General features: G+C 39.6%; 1 protein-coding gene across 4 annotated transcripts in view; it reads right to left on the bottom strand.

Annotated features, from left to right (window-relative positions):
- The window catches only part of PHACTR1 (phosphatase and actin regulator 1), a 399,222-nt gene that overhangs the window by 140,963 nt on the left and 230,490 nt on the right, over positions 1 to 27,769 (bottom strand). For all 4 annotated transcript variants that reach the window (XM_067568389.1, XM_067568390.1, XM_067568391.1 and 1 more), the window contains one exon: positions 19,817 to 19,981. In XM_067568389.1, coding sequence (XP_067424490.1) covers positions 19,817 to 19,981 — 165 coding nt within the window. The remainder of the gene's footprint in view (positions 1 to 19,816; positions 19,982 to 27,769) is intronic.

Raw genomic sequence — 27,769 nt, 5'->3', positions numbered from 1 at the left:
CATACATTTACCTAACTAAAGCCAAGATGATTTTATATTCAAATGGATAAGAACTGGAATGACATTTAAATGATATAGTAAAATTAACAAACTAAAACAAAATACAGAGATGAATAACTAAAACTCACACCATTTTATGGTTGTTTAACTCAATTCAGTTTACTGGTCTACTGCCCCTGAGCAGACTCTTTTCCTACACTCAGAAATTAAATGGTTCTTTGGTAAGTTTAACCTCACAGTGTAATTGTTTATATCAATCTGCACCTACTAATGTCACCATAATTGAATTTACTAACCCTCTGAGGCATCTATTTGCAGATTTTCACCAGGTTTTTTAAAAAAGAAACATTAAGTATTTTGAGAGATAAACATGTAAATATACTTTAGATCATCTCTCTCACTGTTGTTACTCTTCCCACTTTCCTCATTTTCCACTCTTTTTAGTCATTTATAATTACTCTACATAGAAACTAAATCAGAGACAATAATGAAATCGTCTCTGAGGCCAAATCTCTCTAGTCTGTCACATTGTTATCTTCAGACACTGAAAACAGGATCAGCTTTCAGTTTAGAATGTTAGCTCTGGAATTAATTCTGGTAAATAAGATACATAAATAAATGGATAACTGTAGGGTGAAGAGCCTAGAGCTAAGCCATGCTTTGACTAAAGTGGCAAAAGAACTATGAAACATGGGAGTTACATATGCACAACTGAAAAGACAATTGGCCAGCTGGCTTCAGTAGGAACCCACAGGCATACTTTGTCTCTGGTATTTGAAATGAGGGTGTAAATGAAAGCAGAATATCCCTAAAGAGCATTAAGATGATTCCCCCCAGTTTCTAGGTATCCAGATGGTATCATAGCATTAACTTAAAATAAAATCTTGCACATAACAGAAAATGCTACCATTAATCATATTCTAAATATAAATCCATTGTCTTTCATGTAGTTTTCATCATTTTTCTTAACTGCCTATGAATGTTTTGTTATAAGAGTCAAGGGGCTACCTCATCTGTTTGGGTGAACTTCTATGTTGTAGCTCTATGAAGCATAGCCCAGAAGTCACAGCCCAGGCATAAGAGGTGACTAATGTGGCTTTAAGCCAGCTTTGTGCCCTCCTGATCTCTGGGGACCCGTGTAAGTTAAGGAAGGCTCCCGGGCTGTCCTGCAGACGGTAGTGCTGCTCAAAATTTCTTCCGTGCTGCATGCTGTGGCCCTGCCTCTGACCCCTTTTTGTCCTCGATATTCACCCCCATGCCAGGCCTTAATATACAGGAGTCCTCAGTGCAGTTCCTGCACTGTGGGAATTCTCCCCCAGCCAGATCCAGGACCATTAGAGCTCCTTTACTCCACATAAAGGGACTGGAATGAGAATGAGGATCCCATGCCTAGTTTGTTTAGGCTATTTTAACATTCCTGTCTTCAGGGTAACTAGATACAACCCTCTCCTTCTGTGTTGAAATCATGCTGTGACTGTGATGTCACAATTTCAGCACTAGTAGCTTGTGATGTTATTCACTTCAGACCGTGACTTGTCTGCAGGAGTAAGCGGAGGTACAGCCTAGGTTGAGTCAAAGAGACACTCCTATCCAATTATAAATATTTTCAGTAATATAGAGAACACAGGAAAATTAAATTCAAGGCTTAAGTATAAATGCCCTAAATACAGCCAACCATGTTGGGGCAGGAAATACAGAAAAAGGATGTGGCAGTTTGAGTTTTGTTAAAAACTGATGGACCACTGGAAAGTACACTGGATGACGCGGTAACTGATGTGGTATTCTAGAATCACAGAATTGTAGAACTGGAAGAAACCTCAAGAGGTTTTTAGTCCACTCCCCTGAACAATCATGATAGAATAGAACCAGTTGTAAATGAGGAAAAGTCAGTGAGTTCACACCATATCTGAATTTGTCCCTATTTTTAAATTTTATTTGGTTGGTGAAAAAGTATTTTAAACCCAACAGCTGGAGAAAGTCCATGATAGTTTTGTTTAGATTTAACATTCTTCTGCAGCAATATCAGGCCAATTACTGTAGCACTGTGCTAATGCAGAAGCTTCCTAACTGAGCATTTGCTGCTTGCCCATTGAAAGCCAACTGGCCACAAGATGCTGACTCTTCCTTGGTTCCAGCTGCTGGGTTTTATTAAGGAACAGCTAAAATTACCTAAATGCTTTCTTCATATTACTTACGCAGTTGCTGCAGTTGCCACAGGGCTGTTAATGTGATCATGAATGGAAGGGGAGTTGGTGTATGAGGCAAACTCTCTGCTAAGATATGGTCTGTGCTCTGAAAACGTTTGAGAACTTTTGTGCTAGTGCGGACTAGAGACTAATCTGACTAATGTGTTTTCTTTATCCAAGCAGAGTGAAGTTAAAAAATTAAACAAATAGCATGAATGGAGACAAAAAGAAAATCAGTTTGAACTTTTCTGTTTTAGTATTCTAAAATGAGATTGAGAACATAGTAAGCTCTTTTTAAGTACATGATTTTAACCTGACAGTATTGCTTTAAATGGCCTTTTAATTATCTGTCATTACTGAGGTTTAAAAATAAAGCAGTCTGACTTTATTCATTTTTCATACAGGGCCAGCTCTGGTCCCATTGAAGTCAACAGTCCTGATTCAAGGATGCACTTCTGTTCAGGAAAGCACTTAAGCATGTGCATAAATACCAGGGAAGTTATAGGATTTAATCACATGCTTAACTCCTGTTCTGTATAAGAATAGTTTGAAACAGACACTTAACCGCAGTCCTGAATCAGAGTCTCAGTGACTACACCACCGTGACACACAAAACGCGTAACTTTACAGTATTATTTTCAGGATCATGCGAACTTATCTAGCAATCAGAGCAGATTACACACTCCAGACAGAGCTTTAGGAAGAAGAACACATTTATACAGGATTGCAGAGAGAAATCTTTCCATTCCTTTCACTTGTCACCTAAAGTGCTTCCTTCTACTATTCTCTGAGCAACAAACTGACAGAACTCTGTACCTGTCAACTGAAAAATAGACCAAGTAGTTAATGGTTCAGAAGTTTAACAGGGCAGGTTCACTCAAAGGGAGACTTAACATTCACCACTTTGACAGAAGAAGTGGATATAATGAACCATAGTGGCCGAGGTGAAAAAAATCAAGATACTATTAAATAGTCACGCATAATCTTCCATTCCCTACAGTTGCCTGGAAGCACTTAAACTTTCTGGATGAAACGAAGTGGACACTTTTAACCACACAGTACAGAGTCACATTCTTCACTGGTGCCAAGCTGCCGAATCCTGGCATCTAAGTAGACTTACATAACCCGCACAGGCAAAAGCAATATTCTACTTTATGCCTAGGAAAGAGCAGCTAGTATTTTCATTGTGACATTTTCCTACTCCTTGTATGCACATGTTCTTGTGTTCATTGTAATTATTATGTTCTCCTAAACCTTTCACCTGACTGCTGAATTTCTGACCTTTTCAGAAATGGAAATTTAGATGATCACTAAAAAAAATAAAAAATAAAATCACAGTTTTGTTCCTGTGTTGAGGGTTAACAGATTTTGCAGTGTGTAAAACAACACACAGGCAATCTCATGTGCAGAACCTCCAGCTAAGACACCGTTGTGTCCAGCCCTATAGTCAGAAAGTACCTTCCTCCCTGTCCCTTGGTCTTTCTTTCCTGCCTTTAACACACTATTCCCATGTCGTACTTTTCCCTTATGCCCTCAACTGAGAAACTCTTTAGCCCACATGCATGATCAGATGGAGCCCACTATACTCAATACCAAGGTGGTATTGAGGATTCTGACCATTACTCCTTTTGTTCAGTTGCTCTGCAGCACAAATATATCCTCAGACAGGTTCAACAAGATGCTATATTTAGCATTCATTGGAACTGGCTTGAACCGCCATCCAGACAAAAGCATACTTAACTCATACACTAACCTTAACCTCCATGTGTGGTTACTGGAGCCAGCCGTTGTGTTTGTTTAACCCTTTCTGTGGAGAGTTTCAGACCAAGTACTCATATCAAATAATCCATAACATGCATTTCAGTACCACTTTTGCCCCAGCAGTTGTTTAGCTGGAGGTAAAGAGTTTTATTTAACAATACAATCCTTCAAAAAGTCATCAGTGCATATGGGTTGGCATTTGAGGCAAATTTCCAGCTAGTACAGAAAGAGAGCACATCATGTCATAGTGGTGCAGCAGCAACTCTGTAGTTAAGGTTCCATCGCATCATCTGTTTAAAGGTTGACCTTTCTAGGTGCTCTAAAGTCAACATGCTTAGTTGGATTTCTTTGAAACTTGGCAAGCCTCAGGTGGGTGCATGGTAGGGCTAATGACCCAAATTTGGCATCATTTGAGCCAGGGTTTCTGGAGACGTAAGCCCCAGAAAAAATAGCTACTTTAAAAAAATAGTTTCTAAGTGTTCTTTTTTTTTGCCTAGCACTGGAGATCAAACTATTGAAGTGGTGCAGGTCAAAATGAGCTCAATCTGTTGGGCTGTACCCACGGCAGTGTATGACATCCATTAAATCTTTGAGGAGGTGCAAACTGAGAACAGTATTTAAGAAAATACACATTTTTCACACTGCACAAGCACCAATACAGCAAAAAGGCTGGATGGTTTCTATTCCTGCCATTTTATATCCTTTACAGCTGAACTCTTGTAAGTGCTCTAAAATCCAAATGGTTAATTGGATTGCTTCAAAATTTGGTGTGCCATATGGGGACATGTGGTGGTGATAGGGATCCAAATTTGGAATCATTTGACTGAGAGGTTCTGAGTTACGGACCCACCCCCAAAAATGGCTCTCTTCATTTTGTATTGTTAAACTGAGTGTTACTAATGACTGGATGAATCACAAACCTCTTGGTGGCTGTGAATTCACCCTTCAGTTAACATCTCTAAGGATAAATTAAATCACAAACCCCCCACCTAAAATAAAAAGAAGTTTTGGATTAAGTGGCTGGAGCTTGCTACAATTTGTGAGTCAGGAGTGGAAATTAGACATGTGAATGCTTTCTGGAAACGAAGGGAGTAATTTAGGGGGAGGGGCAGGAGGGAGGGAGAAATGGGGGAATAAGAGGAGAGGGGTATAAATGGCGATAGGTGAAAGGGGAAGTGAAAGAGTTTGGGAGCTCAGGTGAGGGAGTTCTGCCAGTGCATTTCAACCCCCTTGCACTCCAGCTTTCCTGCACTCCCAGCTCCGCCAGTGCACCCCAATGACCCTGCACCCGAACTCCCATGCACCCCAGCTCTGCCAGTGCAACCCAACCTCCCTTGCACCTCCCCCCAAGCCTTTGGAGAAAAACTAGATGTGTGAATGCTTCCTGGGAGGGGAGAAGTAATTGGGGGCAGAGAGGAGGGGCACACAGGGAGAGGGGTTTGGGGATAATCAGAGACAGGTGGTAGGGGAGAGAAGAGAGGCTGGGGACTCAGGTGAGAGAGGCATGGGGCTTAGGGAGAGTGGAGAGATGGGACACTGGGAAGGGGGACATGGGAGTAAGTGGCAGGGGGACTGGGGCAAAATAGGGGCAGGGGCAACTGTCCAACCTGTATTCCCACATCCCATGTGTGTTCTCAGATCTGGGGGGCTTTATTTTTTTTTGGCAGCACTAGAGCTGGAATTCTGTGTGTGAATGTGAATTGGTTGTAAAAGGAAGTGAAGAACGTGTACATTTCAGCAGCTGTGGGACTGGCAGAATAAAGGTATATGTGCTAACAGGGCATATTGGGGCTTTGATGAAAGAGGACAGAGTTAAGGGTGCGTGGGTAATCTTGACTGTGAATTTCCTCATTTTCTGAAGTTTGGTTTTTGCTCAACTCAGCGTTCTGCAAGGGGATGACCTACCACTAAGCAACCTTAATTCTGCATTACTGTAGATTTTTGCTACTGAAATCTATTTTCTTTCTAGCTTTCCTACAATAACCATTCTCAGCACCACTTTTTCCATGCCCAGCACCTGTTTAGTGCGGTCGCCATCTCCAGAAACACAGGGAAACAAACAAGGATCATATAAGTCAGATAGCACCTCATGGTATAAAATATGCCTCCCCACTCCATATATGTTAAGTTATGGAACCAAACCTCATGTCGTAAGCACTTTCAAGAACAATGTGTAACATACTGTATTTCCTGGACAAAAATATGCTTGAAAGAGAACAGACATGCACCCACACACAAAAATCACTCTTGTGCCAGGCACATTGTTTCAAAGGGAGAAATCCTGCAGGTCTTGCTCAGATAAAGCTCCCATTTTCCTCAATTGTATTCTGATGGATTAAGGGCTGAATAAAGCATTCAGAACTGGGGCCTAAGTGTTCGGAGCCAACCCATAGGTACAGTAAATGATACAGCATGAAAAGGTTGTGAAGTTACAAACCGTTATTCCTTATCAGCCAGTCAGCATCCAGTGCTCTGAAGTACCTGGATTTAGTTAGGAGTATAGCTGCACAGCCTTCAGGATGGTGCTGGGGCATCCTGACTGGTTGGCTGTGGTACTAGGGGCTTATTTTATTTATTCCTGATGGAACATTCCACCATAATGTTTCAAAGGTGTTCTGCCAATCCACCTTCAATAAATAAATACATTAACAACATAGTATCCCGATAAAACATGTGAATTCATTTTAATAAGTTAATATTGATCATTGGGGGTCAACTTTTTTCCTGTCCAAGTCTGACACAGCTACTACCAGTTTGGCAAAGGAAGGGTGAGGGTCCCTTTTGGGCTCAGTCAATACTGCTTCTGCATATGGACCGGAAGGGTGCCACTTCAAGTCTCAACTGTGGTAACATGAAGGATGCACACACTTTGGTCCATATTCTGATCTCAGGTGCATGCGTGTAAATCTAGGGTAACAGCAATAACATCAATGGAGTTCATCCAGTTTTACACCTTTCACACTGAGACCAGACCATGGACCACTAGAGTCCAGCTAACATACGGGGGATTTTGACCAACAGGTGAAGTCTGCTCTGGTGTCTAGTTAGTAGCTGGCTATAGATTTTTTGCTTGGCTTGCAAATTACTGGTGCCAGCACTACCCTAGCTTCACAAACCTTCCATTTAATCACAACACATTTATAACTACCTTTAAAAAATTATATTCAGAGACAATTACTCATTCCTAAATGGAATTACTAAAAACACTCCAGGTTGCCAAATACACATATAAATAAAAGGCAGCAAAGGTGAACATCTTGTCTGTCGATGACTGAACACATCCTACTTATAAACTGATACAGGAGGTTATTAATCTATGGATTTGGGAGAGTTTTCTGTAATCATCTTCACTTTTGCTCAAAGTGGGAAAGTGCAATGATCTTCTATGAAGATATGAAGACATGTAATGAAAGATATTTTAGAGATACATGCATATATATACACACACCTAAATACTCTATATATTTATGGCTTCTTGGACCAAAGTCTATGCCTTCCTATGTGTGTGTATAGTGTGTGGTACAACAGGGACTTGATCCTGGTTGGGATCAGAGGGCACTACTGTAATTCAGAATTATAATTTTCTTTTGCTTGACCAAGATGCTCTATCCTGTGCTGGCAGTCTAACAACATTTAAAGTTTGCAGGGTCTCAGCTGAATCTTCAGAGGAGACTGAGACCCTCTAAATGAAGGAGACTATATTATATACTCCATTCTTGGTTTAGGGGATTCAAGAGCTCATCCCTATTCTAATTACTTTCAGCCAGAGGAGATGAGCAGCTGTAACAAAAGCTCATTGAGATTAAATAGGCGCAGCATTAGATTTATCTCCTTGTAAAAAATAATCCTCATTTACCAAATCGTCAATTATCAGATCTTGTCAACAAAAACCATCTGTATTAGAAAGATCTTCTCTGTAAGCAGTGACTCATGAACAAGTGTATTATTTATTTATATGTGTATTGCAATGTCCTTTTCTCTTTTGACATTGTTCACCCCAAGCTAATTAAGCCATCATGACATTTTCAGCACAGTTCATTTTATGGGTTGAATAAGCCAAGGTTCAATGAGCAAATGGTTCATTACTGAAATCTTTGGTTTTCTGGTATCAAATACTACAACATCCATAATGACATTTATTAGTGGAACCCAGATCTTTAGAGCTGAACTAACTTTTGTACATCGTTCAGTTCAAGTACTTTAAAAGAAATGGGAAAGTCTGTAACAGTTTCCCCAGACTTTGTGGGAAATTGTAGCAGGTCACCATACTAAGGACCAAACCATGTATCCTTCATAAAAGCTACCAGGAAGGCCAAAGATAAAAGAGAAAACTCCATGAGCTGTCTCTCACAGATTATCCATTGGGAGACTGGGCTTTTCACAGTTAAGGAAGGGTCCTGAGTGTGGCCCTCTAACTCTTTGAGCATTCCCTGAGATCTGTGGGGAGGTCAGAGACATCACCATACTGGGTCAGAGCAGTGTCTGGTATCCTGACCCTGACAACGGCTAGTACCATATGTCTGAGGGAATGGTACAAAACTCCTATAATAGATACTTTTTAATAATGTACCTCGGAGGAAAGTTCCATCCTAACCCAGGTCAGTTAGGGCCTGATCCAGAGCCCACTGGCAGCAAATGAATTTTCATAGACTTCACTAGGCTTTGGAGCTGAGTTCAAGATGGGATATCATTTCTCATGCTTCTAGACGTCCACTAAGCTATAGATAGTGGCACTGACCATGCGTAACGGGCAGTGCAGAGCTGCACCACCCCAGGAGGAGCACCAGAGAGATTGCGTCTGCGGAAGCACAATTTCTCCCAGCGCTTCCCCATGAACACTGGGGCTGGGTAATCTACTCCATCACCCTGGCATGCCAGTCTCACTCTGCTGACCAAAGAATCCCCCTGACTGTCATCCACATAATAAACCAACTGAACAAGTTATTAATCAGTGTAGCTGGAATGGTTATTGGCACTTGTGGAGAAGAGGCAGAGTCATGGCACCCATCTCCCATTTTGACACAGTGCTCCCCAGGCCTAGCAGGAGGACAGAGTCCCTACACTTTTCAGGGCACAGGAAGCCCAAGGACCGCTATTGCAGGAGGCCCTTTTAAAACCATGTAGAGGGTTCTCTCTTCGGCCAACATGGCTTCATTAGGAGTTATGCTCTTGTTAACACTTTCCCCTCCCCAGCTGATCCCCCTCCATCCTCCTTTCCAGAAGGATGAGAGAGGATGGGTTTTCCTGATGATTAGAGATCAGAGGATCAAAGTTAATTTCTCTAAGCATTTTTAGAGAATGATGCCACCTACAGCAGCCATTCCCTTGTTCTCTTCCTTCTACTGGTCACGCCCCCAAAACCAGCATAACCCCAAATGTGTTTGAGTACAGGACTAGCGTACATTTGGGGATGGAGGTAAGAGCTGGACAATGATACCTTTTGAACTGCTGCTCCCTTTTACTGTGTTTACCAGCCAATTCTATGCCTTGTTGGGGACAATTATTTCTCTCCCCCTCTAAAATCATATGGGATGATTTCTCTCTCGCCCTCAGCTGTACCAGTCAGCCTGTTGTCTTCCATTCAGCTGTGCTGCATGAAGTGTAACTTGAGCTGCATAAAATCTGACCTTGCCATGATAAGACTGGGTTTCTGAGTGGCTCCAACTCCAATGTGAGTTGGGATGCACGTAGCTGACGGAGAGCTGGCCAGTGGCAGTATAACGGCTCCGCACAGAAGCCTATGGTCTACGGGGGTGTCTAGAGTACCAGTCACAAAAACCTGAAGCACTAGCATTGACATGCAGTTTGGGAAACATTGGCCTGTGGACACATGAGTAAGTGGAGAATTGCGTAGGCTGATTTCTGCAAGGACTGTGCTATAATTCCTTAGCTTCCCGAGCTCTTATTACTGTTGCATCAGTGAGCTGTGGTGCTGCTATTTTGGCCAGTCACATCTTCGGCGCACCTGGCACATTAATATTACACTGCACCTATTTTAAAATGCAGGAAAATCATTTCTGGGAGAAAAAAAGAGCCTCCAAAATGGGCTGTTGAAAATAACTCCTTTTGATTATTAAAAAATGAAACCCTCATAAAGAGATTAACTGTGGAAAAGCCGCTAGCCATGCGACCAGTTAGCACATATCCAAATATGTGTATATGTTAGCCAAAATTCTACCAAGAGAAGCATGTCACTTACATCCAAGGTACATCTTCCCAACTGATTTTTCAACCCATTCCTCAGTTAGGCATAGAATTATGGAAGAAGTGCCATGTATCAATTGCACTTAATACAGGGTTTGATCCAAGGCCCGCTAAATTCAATAGGAGTTTTACCGTTGCATTCAGGTCCATGGATCAGGCCCATAAAGCACAGAAGCTAGCTGGTGTAGGGTTTACATTTTTTTTTAAAAAATGAAGTCCCTGTATATGAAGTTCTGATTCTAGGTAGCAACCATAAAAAATTCAGGGGCTTTAAAATGTTGCCTCAGGCATATTCCTAACAAAAATAGGTACACATTTTCAAATGTCAAAGCCCAGGCCACATCTGTGTCCCAGCAACCCACTGAGCCCTGAATCAGGGACACTGGACTTGATCCTGCAAGGTACTGATCACCCTTCACGTCCCACTGACTACAGTGGGAGGTAAGGGTGCTCAGCATCACAGAGGATCAAGCTCGTAGCTGCAACAGGGCGCCCAGGACCTTCTGTATTTAACTATGAGTTTGGGCTTCTAGTATTCAGCATCTGCCTGCCACAGACACTGCACCCATGACTTCAAGGGCAGAACACAATTCCTCAATGGGAGCAGAATCAGGCTTCTGTGAGGGATTTTCAGCACGTCTACATGGCACCCTGAAGCAGCAGTATCTCTCTCTGTTTGGCTCTTATTCAGAATATGCATTATCTGTGCACTTCCAGCTGTCGGCCCTGTACTCCTTTTAATTGAAGAATTAATGAGGATCATTTTGAGACCGAAAGCATCCTGCAAAATGCAGGGAGAAGATACTGATATGTGTCTTCAGATTTAACCAGGAGCCACGGGTAAATGTGAACTCTAATAACTTTAAAAAAAAAAAAAAGCTGGGGAATGGTACCCTTGGTTAAACTGAAAAAGTGGTTTCGATTTCACATTAGTGAACAGCTGAGTTTATAGTGCCTGCTGCAGTAAACGGATTTGTGACTGATTAAATCTGTGATTGATTTTAGAGAACTAGATAGAACTCTGAAAAACATGAAGAGGTATAATGTCACTTGTCAAATTAGAACTCAAAGACAAGCTCAGGCCCCAGTTTTGCAATCGGAGCTGCATGTTTGCATCCGATTGCAGGATCAGAGCCTAATCATGCAATGTCTTGTTCCACCAAGGTAAGAAGTACTTGCCTCTCCTTGAAGAAATATAGAAATAGTTAATAAGGTGTAGCTGTCATTCATCTATTTTACAATTGCTCTTTTCTAAAGTACATCCAGTAAACACTAGGCTACTCAGATGCATTTAACAAATGATTTAATTGTGTCAGTGTATACAAATCAACGTAAACCGTTATGAATCTTATCTGCAACCATCTCTATTGCTCTTTAAACACATGCTACATTATGGCCCCAATAAGATCATTATTTAGTTTTAGTATTGCCAACGATAAAGTTCAAATGTTATGAATCAAACCTCAAATAGCATGAGATTGGCTTGAAAATAGTGAGATTAAAAAAACCAACCAAACTAACAACACACTTTTGGGTCCTTTTTATATGCATTCTTATTTCTAAACCTTTAAGCTGCACTTGCTTCACATATTCAAACTTTTTTCTGAAATCACAAGAGTTTTTTTTAAAGTTGAGATTCTCACCTAATCACTTGACTCCAGATGCTGCAGCTTTTAGGAAATAATACCAAATATTGAAAGAGTTAGTGAAACCCTAATTTATAGTCCCACAGTACCCCAATGTTATCACCCACTGACTTCAATGGGAGCAGGACTGGGACTCAATCAGTGGAAGAGCTCAGAAGAGAACCCAATACTCTTGTCTTTTCTTTTCCTGCTCTAATCATTATACTTTTTCTGTTTAGTTTCTAAATTCAGTCCTGAACTAACAAGGTGCAGCTTTCACTGAATTTGGCCCTTAGTGTCTATCCTTAATTTCCAGTTAAAGCAAGTATGTGATATGGTCATATTCTGCACCTTTCCTGTCTTGTAGCTCTTAGATTAAGATTCCTAAGAAGAGAGACAAATTCCCACCACTGTGCATTACTATATGTCAGGCTAACTTCTGATTTCCCATTTTAAACCTTTGTTTACAAATTAATTCAGATTCTCTTTCTGGCAACAATTTATTATCCAATACAACCATCCCTCCACATAGGTTTGCAATCCTCCGCTCAGCAGACCTAGAATGAACCGATGGAGCTATTTCTTCATCTGGGTTACTAATATTTACAGGTCACATTTTCAGTGGGATTCCAATTCACATTTACAATATTTTATTCATTTGTCCTTTTTATCGTGTTTCAAAGCCAAATATCAGGCAGCCACTATAGTAATTATAAGAACCTAAGCGACTTGAGTCACTGAACTGTGTGCTCACAATACTATCATAAGGAGCAGAAGTAAAATATGGGTAAGACATGCAGCAGGTCACTAATACAGTAGTACATTGATTGAGTACTACTGTTCTGGCCTGAGGGATTCCTGCTTCATTTATCCCCATGTTGGAAACGCTGACTGAGAGTAGGACCTTCAACAGAAATGAAACTCCTCCAGCATCAATTCTTGGTGAAGACATCTAACAGCTTTCCCTTGTAGAAGTTAACCTACTGTTCCTTCAAATGGCACTGTAATAATTTATACTTTGTTACTCTGGAACCCAAGAGCCAAGTTCATCTTTAGTGTAACTCCAACAAAGTCAGTGGAGTTACACTGGGAATATGTGTGTTTCCTATAGCAGAAGAGCCCAAACTTTGTAACAATAAAGACTGAAACTTGCCTGAATCCCAAGGGACACATCTATTAATTATTAATAAATTCACACAACTGTGAATATTAGAAATTGCTCACCACATGAGCTCACCAAAAATAAAACCCTGCTGTTGATACGCTTTGTCCTCATCCGGTAGGTAAAGAAAAAAGGTGGTCATGGGCCAGGGTCTGTTCCTGTTACATACTGATTCCCCCATGACTCCATTTTACTCTATAATGATCTTGTTATTTTTCTCCACTTCTATAAAAGGACAGAAAAAAACCCCAAAGAGCACAAATGAAGGCCAGTAACTTATGAAACATGGTCATTAGTTTCTACACGTCAGATGCAATCTAATAATAAAAATAAACCTCACTGTATTCTATCATTAAAATGAAGACATTCTAAAAAAGGCTAGTCTTCCAGCACCTGTCTATTTTGATGGTGCTTGTCCATTCATGAATCACTGTGATAGCAGCTGAGGCACATTGTTACTCAAGAGGATCAGCTTTTTCAAACAGACACTCTTGTTCTGTCTCCCGAAACCTAGAGATTTCATTATTCCTAATGTTGTTGGTAAAACATTTCTTGACACATCTGACTAATGATGCTCCCTTGCCCTCATAAAGAGAAGAGGATTACGATATTAATAGTGCATTTCACTGCAACTATTCTTCAAGCCTTGAAACATATACTGTAAATCCTCTCTCTAATAGATTAATTGTATTACCTTTTTTTTTTTTTTTTTGCGCTGGAATACATTATTGCAGAGTTATGCTGCAGTTTTGCTGTTTGGGGTGGCTTTATATGATCTTCAGAGCAGCTGGAAGTGTAATTAGCATAAAAACCAAACGGCCTCATTAAACATTCCTTTCTTGTAAGATGGGACACATTTAAGGACGCTTTTCACAAATGTCCCATTAAAGCAAGTGTAGTGCTGGCAAGGGGGTTAATGCAGTCTCAAATAGCCTTTTGACTCCAGGTAGGCAAAGCCTGTTTCTTAAAGCCAGGAAATTGTTATGTAGCACAAAGATGCTGCTGTAGATTGGAATAAACATCCATTTTCTTCAGAAACTCCCCTTAGGAAAATTCATGGATAAAAATAGACAAATGCTACAATCGTCCTCAGTGTAAAAATCATAGCTGCATCTTCCGTACACGACTTAGCACTTTTATGATTTTTAGCCCATTTAAAATGCCAAATCTAAAAATGATGCATAATATGCAACTCCAGAAACACAGAAATTAGAGACTCAGTAGGTAATATGGTACCCATCCTTACCAAGCAGGATAATTTATTGCAGTACATTTTTGGATACTCGTCTGTTTGCTTGGTTAAAAGACCTTTGATTTTAAAGTCTCCATGGAATCTGGGGTCCAACAAGAGTAAACAGGTGAGAGAAATCCACAATCTGTCCTTGTTCAGTCCCATAAAAATAATGGGTAAAATTTTCAAGAGTGGATTCTAAAAACCACAGATTTTTGGCTGCCCGACTTTAGAAACTTATGGTCTAATTTTCAAAACGTGCTGAGCACCTGCAAGTGCCTTCAGGTGAAACTGTGTGAATGGCTCAACATCTCTGAAAATCAGTTTGATCATCTACCACCCAAAAATGGAGACACCCTAAATTAAAGGCCACTTTTGAAAATCTAGGTCAGTATTTTCATCCAATGCCTTTGCTTTCTACATCCTTGGAAAGACTGGAAAAGATCTTGGGTTTCCTCTACCAACATTTTAGTTCTGCATGAGCGACTATCACTCCACACAGTTCTGATCGCAGAATCAGGGCCGATATCAGCTGCTTATCACTCAGCTTCAAATATGTTAGCAGAATGTTTTGTACAGACTCTTAAAATGATTTAATCATGAGTGAGGACAGAGCCCTGAAACACTATATTGTAGATTTTTTTTCCATCTCTCACATTCAGCCTACCCTGCAGAGAAAACTCCAGCAGAGTAACTTCTTAAATGTCAATTAAGAATTACATTTGATTTGATTTAAGCAAAATAACTAGATGAGAAAGAACAGAATAAGAAACCCACAATGTAACTATCCATGGTTTTCATGCTAAGGCCAAGGGGTACCGGTTTGAAATTACAGGGAAGGAAGTAAGAGGGGGAAAGGTATTGTAATTAAAATATTAGTACAAGTGTTACATGTGTTTGAGGTATATGGAAAAAAGATGAAGAGACATGTTAGTCAGTTATTAGATGACATTTCAGGGAAAGAGAATGGAACCATACCATTGATTACTTAACAAAGATAATTCTAGTTTTAATGCAGTGATATCAGTGAAAATATTATGGTCAAAAGTGAATCTGAATGTGTAAAGAAGGAACTTTATAGGTAAGCATCAACTTCTTCACAGGCACTTAGAATTGTAGCCTTCCCCAAAGACTAAATTTATCATTTTAAAAATGGCACTGTGGGGTGAGGATCTTTAAGAACGTCATGATACTGTCTAGTTAAAGTCTGGATGATACTGGGATGCAGAGTTCAAAAGACTGGCCAGTTGCAGAGGGGTATGGTTAGAGGTAAAGTGAGCTGGGTGTAATTTATAAACACTGGTCCCTCCACTGTGCTGACTTTATTAGCTTCCTAATTTATTCTTGTTATTATCCACTTAAAGCCTTTAAATTTAAATTAATTTAAATGCTGTTAAATTAAAAGATACAGTTGGCCAACAGGATTTTGGGAGCTATAACTTAAGTAATCAAACTGACTTGAATCATATATTTGTAGAACAATTTTTTCTGGTCTGAAAAACTAAATGCCAAATTTCAGCAAATGGAAAAAATAGCATGTGATCATTTAATTAAAAAGACTGCATACACACATGATAGCAAAGGCATATTCCAGCAGCGGAACGTTGTCAATACGGACAAGATTTATTGTTGACTTCTGGCTTCTTTTACCATCAGTTAGACTGCTCCTTATACGTTTAAAAAAAACCAAACAACCACCACCCAGTCCCATCAAGTGATAAAATCTTGCCATTCAGAATTTTATTCCGCTCCGACCTATTACTGCCAACTGTATCCAACTGCTGCCTGCTGCTAAAGGCTTTCAGTCCCTTCTAGTAATTAAGGTTTTAATGCTTTCTGGAGAAGATGAAGCTTTAGATCAATTGTTTAACTTTATTTTATTTTTCAAACTTTTATTCGTGCTGTAGTTAAAGTGTGGCTAAGTCTAATTTCGTTTTATAACTGTCTAGTATGGCTCTGCCATAAATATTTATATTCCAGCCTGGTAACCTTGTTGAATTAAGCATCTGTCAAGGAAATTCCAGTGGAAATTTCTACTGTAAAGGGTTTTATATCCCAGCCACTGAAAAAAATTGCTCCAGGAAGAATTACACTTTTGTCTATAACTTTCTGCATGTTGTTTTGAAAATCCCCTCAGCACTGTTTATTTTAAAACTAGAGGTGCACACAGATCAAATCCAATATTTATAGATTCGTAGATTTCAAGGACAGAAGGCACCATTGTGATCATCTATTGTGACTTCCTGTATAATACAGGACATATAACTTCCCAAAATAATTTCTAGAGCAGATCTTTCAGAAAAAACATCCAATCTTGATTTAAAAATTGTCAGCGATGGAGAATCCACCACAGCTCTTGCTAAATTGTTTGAATAGTTAATTACACACACTGTTAAAAATGTATGCCTCATTCCAGTCTGAATTTGTCTAGCTTCAAACTCCAGCCATTGAACCATGTTATACCTTTCTCTGCTAGACTGAAGAGCCCATTTTAAAATATTTGTTTCCCATGTAGGTTCTTCCGGACCTCAAGTCACTCTTAACCTTGTCTTTGTTAAACTAAGTAGATTGTGCTCTGTGAGCCAATAGCTATAAATTATGTTTTTAATCATTCTCATCGCTCTTCTCTAAACTCTCTTCAATTTATCACATTTTTTGAACTGTGGACACCAGGACTGGATAGAGTATTCCAGTAGTGGGAGCCCCGATGCCAAATACAGAGGTGAAAAAACCTCTCTACTTTTCCTCCAGATTCCCCTGTTTATGGAGCCAAGGATTGCATTAGCTCCTTTGGCTATAGCGTTGCACTGGGAGCTCATGTTCATCTGATTACCCACCATGATTTCCAAATCCTTTTCAGAGTCACTGCTTCCCGGATAGAGTCCCCCATCCTTTCAACATAGGCTACATTCTTTGTTCCTCGATGTATACATTTAGCCATATTAAAACATGTATAGTTTGCTTAAGCCCAGCTAATTGGATTGCTCTATACCAGTGACCTATCCTCTTCATTATTTGTCAATCACTCAATTTTTGTGTCATCTGAAAATTTGTGTGTCATCTGAACTCTTGATCTGGATCCAGAGTTTGGATCAAAGTGTCTGTTTGGGCCAACCTGATATTTATGTTTACAATAATGAATAACTTTAAAATGTGTTCTCTTTCACATTCACTTTAAACTACAGGAAATGTAATGATGCCCATGGATGAGTCACCTGCAAGGAAACAATCCTAGACTTCTAGATTCAAAAACATGAGCCTCTATTGCTTGAGCTAAAGGATCAGGTCCATTAGAACAGAGGCAGTAGGAGATTCATAAACCTCTGTATATGGTCCAGACACTAGAGGGAGACAAACAGCCATACTGGGTTAGCATGGATTACAGAAACATATAAACCCTCTTCACCGTGGATTTCCAGAGCCACCTGAGCAATGAAGCTAGACACCATAAAATGATAAGCAGCACAAGGTGAGTATTGGTATACCGAGATATACCCTGTATATGCAACTGTAATAAACAGGTCCTCTCTAACTCAAGATAGAGCTTCTCTAATTAATCATGAATCAGTTAACAACTTTCCTTTCTAAATAAAATAACTTCTCTTTATTTTGCTTTTAAACATATTTTGAGGGATCTCAGATCACTGGATGGGAATTCTTTGGCCTAGAGTTTTAAAACCAACCAACCAAACTAAATAAAAAGATATAAATGACTGGCCTTGGATACCTCAAACACAGCCAAATATTATTTGTTAAAAATCATCTCTTTCTCAGGCAAAACTCCTTTTCACTTCAATGGAAGCTAGGAGTGAGTAAGGAGAAGTAAAGTGTTTGGTTCATAACTTGGACATTGAAAACATTCAAATATATTGCTGCAGCTAGAAGAGGCTGATCAAAATATCTGGATGTTTATTTTTTTAGAATTAGTGATTTTGTACAAAACTGGAAAAGCTGGAGTGGAGTCCCGAGGAGATTAATGGCTTTTTTTTTAAGTCACATTTATCAATGCACCAGAGACAGATAACCTATAATAGGAAGTTGATTACTGGCTCTCATTATGCCATTTCATGATTTTGTCTTTCAATTCACTATACAAAATTAAAGGGATTGCCTTAGTGAGATTCAAGGTAGCAGGCATTAGATCAGTCTCTCTAATGTTATCATCAGTGGAGACTTGTGATGGCTTTCCTGTTATGTATCATCCTTTATTCTACAAAAAAGAAAGGGAAATATATAATTTTTACAGTGTTTTTATTCTCTGTGTGGTTACTAAAATGCTTCAGTAATTGGGTTTCAAAAGAGCTATGAGATTCTTATGGAAATTGTGCTAAAGAGAACTACAGTGATAATGATAGAACGTGGAGGACAGGCCATTTGTTTTGCAAAATCATGTCTCTTTGACAACTGTCAAGCCCAAAAAAAAAAAAAAAAAAAAAAGTCACTCAGAGCAATACAGCCACTTATTCCAATTCACTTGTCTCTGTCTGTCAGACCAGGCAGAAGTTGTAAAGCCATGTAGTTGAAGAGTGATTTTAGGCTCCCACACTGCAAACCTTTTCTTGTACAATTACATCATACTCGTGAGAATTCCCACTTAATTAAACACTGTTTGTTGGTGAGTAAGGACCACTCACATGAGTAAGGGTCTGTAGGATCAGAGGGCATAGTTAAGTCTGGTCTACAGTATAACCTTTCATCGTGTTGTAGACCGGTCAGGGGTCAAGCGTGTTATACCCAGAATCCTGTTGGCAGCTCAAGGTGCGAGATCCATAGTACCTTGTTTCGGGTTCTATCTTCATAAAGACTTATGAGGTGAAAATTCTTGTTTTGCCAGAGGCATCCCAAATTCAAGATTTGCAGAAACATATCTATTAACATATTATCTATCATCATAGGGGCAGTGGGGAGAAGGTTAATAGATACACAATAGAGAAGGGTCTGAGTTCACATCCAGATCCACACTTCCACAACATTTGGATTGGGGTACTGGCTCCGCCCCATCTCGGATACCAAAACATGCTTTTACAATTTTCAATATCCTTTTTTTTTTTAAATGTCCAAAAGTAGGAAAGTGAAAAAGGCATGGGGAAAAGAGAGCCTTGTTTGTCCCAGAAGAAGGGTTACTGGTCATTCCAGCCCAGTGGATTGAAGAATTTATTCTTATATCAGTTATATAAAAGTAAACTGTCAACTGCTTTTTCACAGTTATTTTAATTCTTCAATAGTTGTAAAAACTTTTACGTTTGAAAGTAACTGCGTTCTCCACTGATGTTCTCCCTTGATCTTACGAGTTACATTGACCCGCCTCCTCCTATGTTACACAAAGAACAAAAGCCATCATGATTTCATATGATTTACTTGCGTTTTCTGGGCTTCGTTCATATCAGAGGTTGCATAAACAGCTTTGGCACTTCAAAACTGTTCCACTGGTTTTTAGTGCACTACACAAAAATGGGATTTTTTTAAAAAAAAAATCCAGCAACAAAGTGATCCATCTTTTAGAATTCAGATAACATTTCCAACAAAAATTATAATATTTTTTAAGTTGATCACAATTTGGGCCTCCATTACTTATTAATGACTATGTACTGAGTTTTCAGACTACTCGAACAAATTTAAAAACAGCCGACCAAAGTGTGATTATTACCTGCAGAAGTGTGTTTGAACTTTTCACTCTTCTTCTTCCTCCATTTCCATGGCTTGAAAATCCTTCCTATATTGGCAAACTTACTTCTTCTCCTGATTGGAGGAGTGTGGGTTCCTGGTACTAGAGAGTCTGAACGCATTGCAGCCAGTCTTTCCACTTCGTCAGCTATTTTTCCCCAAGAGGAGGAGAAGGAGGAAAAAAAAAAAAAAAAAAAAAGAAGGAAGTGTTAATAACACCCTGTAGAACTGCACAGATGGTCAACATTTTCATGGTTACAGATAGAAGCCAAATAATGTGACAAAAGTTTTGATTTTTTACTCCTTTAAATGGAATCTGTTTAAATGGACCTGTTACAATGGTCAATATTAATAGTATTATTAACAAATTAATCCGAGTAGCTGTTTTGGTGTGGGCAGGCCATCAACCAGCCAGTGTTGATGAAGGCGCTTGAGAGATTTTTCCCCAGGGAAACTACAAAAGTATTGAGTATTTTTTGGTGGTGTTTCCATTCACAGTTTTGATGTTCATCAGGAAGAGAAAGAAAGAGAGGAGCAAAGGAACAACAAATTACTATTTTAAGAGAAATACTGCAGCTCTTTACCAGAATTTATGTGAATGATTATTTGATAAATAGTAGGGATTAAAAATCCCTTGGGGGTCATTACTGCCTCAATTAACATCTCATTCTTCTCTTTCCCACCCCCACAGGCCATTCTTTCACCAAGGAACACTGGAAATCTGATACAGTTCAAATTTATCAACAGCTGACATCACATGGATTATGGGTATGGTTTGAAACTTCTTTTCTTTAACACAGGAGGTTTGCAGTGAATTTCCTGGCCTGGTTTCAATTTGCACTGAATTTGTTGTGTTAAATATTCCTACTGAAGATTTTCAGAAATTGAATAGTTGCAATAAGTAATCTTTATGTTGGTCAACATTAAAAAGTAAAATAAATAAATAAATAAAAATCAAACATCTAAACTGTACCCACAATACATGCAGGTGGGTGCAAAAGAGTCAATTATGTGTGCAGCATGATACTGTTCTTGGTGCAAGACAATTAATTGTGTTTGCAAATTTTTGGGATTTTTTCATGCACAATTATCTGTAGGTGACACCCTTTGACTTTTGCAGGCAAAACTTTATGCTGGTATTTTTGAAAATTAATACATTTGTAATCAATTTATCAGTATTTCACCAAAATTAGAGATGGATCTGAACCAAAAAGATCAGATCCAAACCCCAAAGTTCAAGGGCATTTGATTCAGGCTCCTTTTTAAATAAAATAAACCCAGCAGAATAAGCTTCAAACAAATGTGCTTTCCCAATATGAAAGGTGAAGTAACTGTTTCCCATTCTCCGGCTATTTTTCCCCTCTATATCCCACTACGTTCCCCCAAGTTCTACAGTGCCTTAGTGGAAAGAGCAGAGCTCGGTCTTTTCCGCCATTTATGCTCTATTACATACAGCCGAAGACCTGGATTCATGCCTCCCAGTCTAACTCTAATTTACATTAGTAGTTTTAAAAGATAAAAACAGTAGAATTATTCAATATCAAACTAAGAGCCAAGTTCTCCCATCTGGCCACGCTCTGCTCTGCACAGGATGGGTGAAGGAGAAGATGGCTTTACAATCCCTTTATTCCCCATGATTCTGGGGTTAGCAGCCAAGTACCAATTTTGCCTCAATTGCAGGTTAGATCAGCTCGTCCAATCTCTCTTTCCCCCATCTCAATGGCTCCCAATCACAGTCTGCTTGCTCAGCCAGTGACAGCCTCCCCAACTCCCAGTCCCACTCCCAGTCTCCTCCCACCCACCATGCTCCACACCCAATCTAAGTTTTCCCACTTCCCCATTAACCCCCAACCCTCTCCATTTCTCTCCTGGCTCTGTGTCCCAATCTATTTCTGCCACTGCTGACTCTTTTCCCCTCCTTGCCCCCCAGTCCAGCTCTTGTCCCCTTCTGCATACAAGCCAAGTTGTTTCCTCCTCCACGTTGCTGCGATGTCAGTGGGGAACGGGGGACAAGGAGTAACAGAGCACAGGAGACACAGGGCTTCCTGCTCTCAGTTCCTGTGTATGGCACCAGCACAAACCCCTGCATCAGGGAGCAGCAATTGTAGGTAAAGTCCTGCTCAGCCCCTGCAATCCTAGGTTAGAGCACGCTCAGGCACGCTGTGGGGATGCATATGCAGTCCAGTCAGCATGTAGGAGCTGTGAGGGGATGGAGCATGCTCAGTGATGCCAAAATCTCTGTAGATTTTAGCTGCCAAATTTGAATAATACTCTAACAATTCTAATAGTATTTTCTTTTAAGATCTCATTCTTAGAAATGGCTGAACTGCTTTTGCTTAAACTTTCCGGGGGATGGGACGGGGGGGAAGGGAAGCGGGAGAGAAGATTCAGCCTGAGGCAGACAGCCATGGTGGAAAATTTCAAATGGTTAAAAATTTGGCGAAAAGGTTATAAGCAACTGAAAACAAAGTCTTGTAATGGAAAGTGTCGAGGAACTTTAAGTATAGAAAAACAGTTCAAGAGAGTTGGCAGTTTTTCAAAGAGATTATTAATGGCACAAGAGCAAACTATTCCACTGTGCAGAAAAGATAGGAAGTATGGCAAGAGACCATCCTGCCTTAACCAGGAGATCTTCAGTGATCTGAAACTGAAAAAAAGAGTGCTATAAAAAGTGGAAACTAGGTCAAATTACAAAGGATGAATATAAACAAATAACACAAGCATGTAGGGTCAAAATTAGAAAGGCCAAGGCACAAAATGGGATTAAACTACCTAGAGACATAAAGGGTAACAAGAAAATATTCTACAAATATATTAGAAGCTAGAGGAAGACCAAGGGCAGGGTAGGCCTGTTACTCAATGGGGGGTGAGGGGCGGGGAGAGAAGGAAACAGTAACAGAAAACGTGGAAATGGTAGAAATGCTAAGTGACTTTTTTGTTTCAGTTTTCACTAAAAAGGTTAGTAGCAATTGGATGTCTAACATAGTAAATGCCAGTGAAAATGAGGTAGGATCAAAGTCTAAAATAGGGAAAGAACAAGTTAAAAAATAACTTAGATAAGTTAGATGTCTTCAAGTCACCAGGGTATGATGAAATACATCCTAGAATATTCAAGGAGCTGACTGAGGAGATATCTGAGGCATTAGCGATTATCATTGAAAAGTCATGGGAGAGACTCCAGAGGACTGGGAAAGGAAAAATATAGTGACAATCTATAAAAAGAGAAATAAGGACAACCTGGGGAATTACAGACCAGTCATCTTAACTTCAGCACCCAGAAAGATAATGGAGCAAATAATTAAGCAGTCAATTTGCAAACACCTAGAAGACAATAAGGTGATAAGTAACAGTCAGCATGGATTTGTCAAGAATAAATCATGTCAAAACCAACCTGATAGCTTTCTTTTACAGGGTAACAAGCCTTGTGGATAGGTAGAAAAGTGGTAGATGTGGTATATCTTGACTTTAGCAAGGCTTTTGATACGGTCTTGCATGACCTTCTCATAAAGAAACTAGGAAAATACAACCTAGATGGAGCTACTATAAGGTGGGTGTGTAACTGGTTGGAAAACAGTTCCCAGAGAGTAGTTATCAGTGGTTCATATTCAAGTTGGAAGGGTATACCGAATGGGGTCCTGCTGGGATCAGTTCTAGATCTGGTTCAGTTCAATATAATCATCAATGAGTTAGATAATGGCCATAGAGAGTACTCTTATAAAGTTTGTGGAGGATATCAAGCTGGGAGGGGTTGCAAGTGCTTTGCAGGATAGGGTTAAAATTAAAAATGATCTGGACAAACTGGAGAAATGGTCTGAAGTAAATAAAATGAAATTCAATAAGGACAAATGCAAAGTACTCCACTTAGGACAGATCAATTGCGCACATACAAAATGGGAAATGACTTCTTAAGAAAGAGTACTGCAGAAAGGGATCATGGGGTCATAGTGGATCACAAACTAAATACGAGTTAACAGTGACTTCACACTGTTGCAAAAAAGCAAACATCATTCTGGGATGTATTAGCAGAAGTTGTAAGCAAGACATGAGAATTAATTCTTCCGCTCTACTCCGTGCTGATTAGGCCTCATCTGGACTATTGTGTCCAGTTCTGGGTGCCACATCTAAGGAAAGATGTGGACAAATTGGAGAAAGTCCAGAGAAGAGCAACACAAATGATGAAAGATCTAAAAAACATGACCTATCAGGGAAGATGGAAAAAATTGGGTTTATTTTGTCTGGAGAAGAGAAGACTGAGAGGGGACATAACAGTTTTCAAGTACATAAAATGTTGTTACAAGGAGGAGGGAGAAATTGTTCTCCTTAACCTATAAGGATAGGACAAGAAGCAATGGGTTTAAATTACAGCAAGGGTGGTTTAGCCTGGACATTAGGAAAAACTTTCTAATTCTCAGAAATAAATTGCCTTGGGAGGTTGTGGATTCTCTATCATTGGAGATTTTTAAGAGCCAGTTAGACAAACACCTGTCAGGGATGGTCTAGATAACACTTAGTCCTTCCATAACGCTGCAGGCGAGTGGACTAGATGACTTCTTGAAGTCTCTTCCCATTCTACAATTCTATAGGTGGTGCTATCTATATATACAGATAAGCGTATATACACAGACTGTTCACTTGGGCTGACCTAGATATTTTAAAGGACATGGGAGATGGGGAGCTATTTTCCTTTTTGAAATATACAGAACAAGTTTCCTTTTAGCTACAAACACAGCTTGTTTTCTACCCTGATTAAATGAATCAGTCTTGGGGGGGAGGGGAAACACAGGCATCTAAATTACCGAAAAAAGTAGCTCACATACTTGAACTAGCTTTCCAAGTCTCCCAAAATAGTTTGGAACTTTCAGAAAACATCAAACTCCATGACATTTTCTAATCTCCAGCTCTCAGTCTGCATTTCTACATTTTTTTCTTTTTTTACTGAAGCACGTAAGTTTAATCAATTTACTCTGAAGAGTGTCACTAATTCTTTTTTAAAAAAAAATCTCATTTACTATAAAATGTGGCACATCTTAAAATACGTTTCTCATTGCAAACCCTTCCCTCCCCCACCCTACACCCAGCTTTTTTTTTTTTTTTTCCCCATTTCTGTGATCTATTATAAAAAATTCCTCATTCCTCTGAGCTATTATAACAAAAGCCCGAGGAGAAAAAAAATTGTAGTTCGGAGTATATTTCACTGCATTTTGCTGAAGAAGCAGAAAAACAGAAAAGCACAGGCTGAAAGAGCAAAGTAATCTACTTCCGTCCTTTGGGGCAATGTGGGCGTTTATGAGAACATTTGCTTTGCCATAGAGGCAGAGAAAGAAGGGTAACCTGGTTAAAACATTTCAGTTTGTTGTGGCTCTTCACATGATGGCACACAGAGCTGACTGCCTAGAGAAATGCTCAGTGTGATGCGGTGTCATATGCAAGGAATGGGGATTGCTGAATCAAGGCTAGAAATTGCATAGTTGTGCTGAGCAAATCAAGTGAGTGGAACAAAGAAGAAACCAGAAAAATCATCATATCTCCTGACTACACAGGAAGTCGCTCTGTTTTGAAAACCATTTTGGCCTTCAAAACAATTTCACTCTCCTTTCAGGAAAATATGAATGAAAGGAAACCCTTCCCTATCTCCACCCCACTTTTTTTTTTTTTTTTTTTTAATTGCCCACGGCTAAGACATATCTAACCAACCATGCCCTGACTCAATGTTTTTCACTGTTGTAGCTTTTAAGAACTGCTACTAAAGAGGTGGGCAGGTCTCTGAGCACCACTGCGATACTTGACTGGAAATTGTGCAGAGTATAAAAGCATCCTACTGAACGAACTAGGAATGACACAGTGAGGCTTCCTACTCAGCCTGACTTCCACAATGAAACACACAGCTGTATGACAATCAAAGCTGCAAATGAACTAAAAACTAAACCCCTCCAAAACACCTCCTCTCACTCTTCCGTGCTCCTCAATGAGCTGCAATTACTGCTACAAAACACTCTTGATTACTAAATTGCACAGAGTTGCAGTACTCGCACTTTATAAGACTGCTCTAATTTGGGGTATCACTAAGGCTAGTCCTATTTGAATTGATATCCATTACAGATTTCCTCTCTTTATGATACACACCCTCTTTGTAAATTACAGAATGTGCTTTCCTCCTCTTAAGAACACTTCTTCTTTCAGAGCCAATTCCTATGGGTCCATACTCAGGCAAATCTCTCATTGAAGTCAAAAGGAAGTTACTCAAGTAAAGATTGGGTCCATAAAGAACTCGAAACTGTCACAGAGAGAACGTCAAAACTATTTCCATATTTTGATATTCTTCCATTGAATTTCAATATCTTGTCTCATGCAGAACTGTGTTCCAGGAGTCCTGCTGTGCGTATCATCAGCCGGGAACTCTTCTCCTCCATCTTTTCCAAACAAACAGAAGCCTGAACTAAAGCAAGTAACAGCACTTCTCTCTTTCTCTCTTTTTAAAAAAAGTCTACCTCATATTTCATGAAATACACTTCAAAATGTACTCTGAGCTCAAACACCATAACCACTATAGAGGAAGGCACATATACACTACAGTCTTCATAAAAGAATAAGAGCAAATATAAGAAAGTAAAAGCCATACTTTTGCACTCTTGTTTTTCTGTCATCTCTTTTGCTTCAATTAGCCGTGTTCCCTCTGCCTTTTTGGCTTCTAATGATTATTGACTAGCTGTGGGCTTTGACACCCACTAATGACAGCAGGCTTTGTAGGCGGCTTTCACACTCTTCCTGTTCCTGAAGAAGGTGGTACTTTCAAGACTGTAAACTAACCCAGACCTGCATATTTATTGCCTTTGGGAGAGAAAAGCAGGTCAGTGCTTACTAATTTGCTATACTCACTGCTAAACTGCTGTGTGTGTTGGGGCCTTTCACCACGGTATTGCAATTTTGTCCTTTGACTGGTACAACTAGTCCAAGATGATGTTTATCATCATTCCCTTCACCATATAATAAATACTTGGCACACACAAGCACCATTCACCTTGTATTCCAGGAATGCAAAGCACACAATACTGTTGTGAATGAGATACCAAATGAATTGAAATACACATAAGCTTGATACTACCTGACAAACAGGCTCTTTCTGAACAAATGGAAAGATACTACAAGGTATCAAGAAGAATTGCAACTAGGACAGAAGGATGCTCATCTTCTTCCTTCTCATTAATGTCATTTCTCTTGCCAGGCAAGAACAGTGTTTCACAGGTGTCTATATAGTGTTGCCAACTCAGGATTTTATCACGAGTTTAGTAAAACTTGGTGTTCTTCATAAAACCCCAGCTCAAGGGATTAGGTGAGAATCTCAGGTTCTATTAAAAAAAGTTTCTAGCCCTCATGGTTATAAAGAAAAACCTGAAAACATGGCTATAATGCACCCCCAAAGACTCAAAGACAAATAAGAAGAACCACAAACGTATCATTTTGTCTCATGATTTTGAAGGCAATCTCATGGTATTTCGGGTCATGACTCATGACTTTTCAATACTTGGGGCTGGCAATATGATGTGGAGGCACCACAGGTTGTACAGAGTTGGGTTAAATAGAAGAGTCAAGAGAGAGAACTGTTTGCAAAACTGTACCTTAGTACTGTAGGTGCACCAATGAAGCCCAGGAGCAAACATGACTGGCAACCCACATTTCTGAGTTTTCTGCCTCTTTCAGTGCAAAGCCTTTCTGCATATCCATTGGTCCCAGCCCCTGTGAAAATCAAGGGGATGCTGGGGTGACCTATTTCCTATTTGCAAAGGAGTGATCAGTGACCCTCAAAAATAGTAAGGAGCCCTAGTTTTGGTTGGGAGATGCCTGGGTGGGCATCATACCAATTGTTGAGATGAAGAATATCACAGATTTCATTTTAAAAACCAATATGGTTGCATCTCTGCATCAGATACAAAGAACT

The sequence above is a fragment of the Emydura macquarii genome, unplaced genomic scaffold (genome assembly GCF_026122565.2).
Source record: "Emydura macquarii macquarii isolate MOO-44397 ecotype Brisbane River unplaced genomic scaffold, CSIRO-AGI_Emac_v2 contig_2890, whole genome shotgun sequence".
NCBI classification, from domain to species: domain Eukaryota; kingdom Metazoa; phylum Chordata; order Testudines; family Chelidae; genus Emydura; species Emydura macquarii.
The sequence above is the reverse complement of the archived record's forward strand: the minus strand, read 5'-3'. Positions and strand labels throughout refer to the sequence as shown.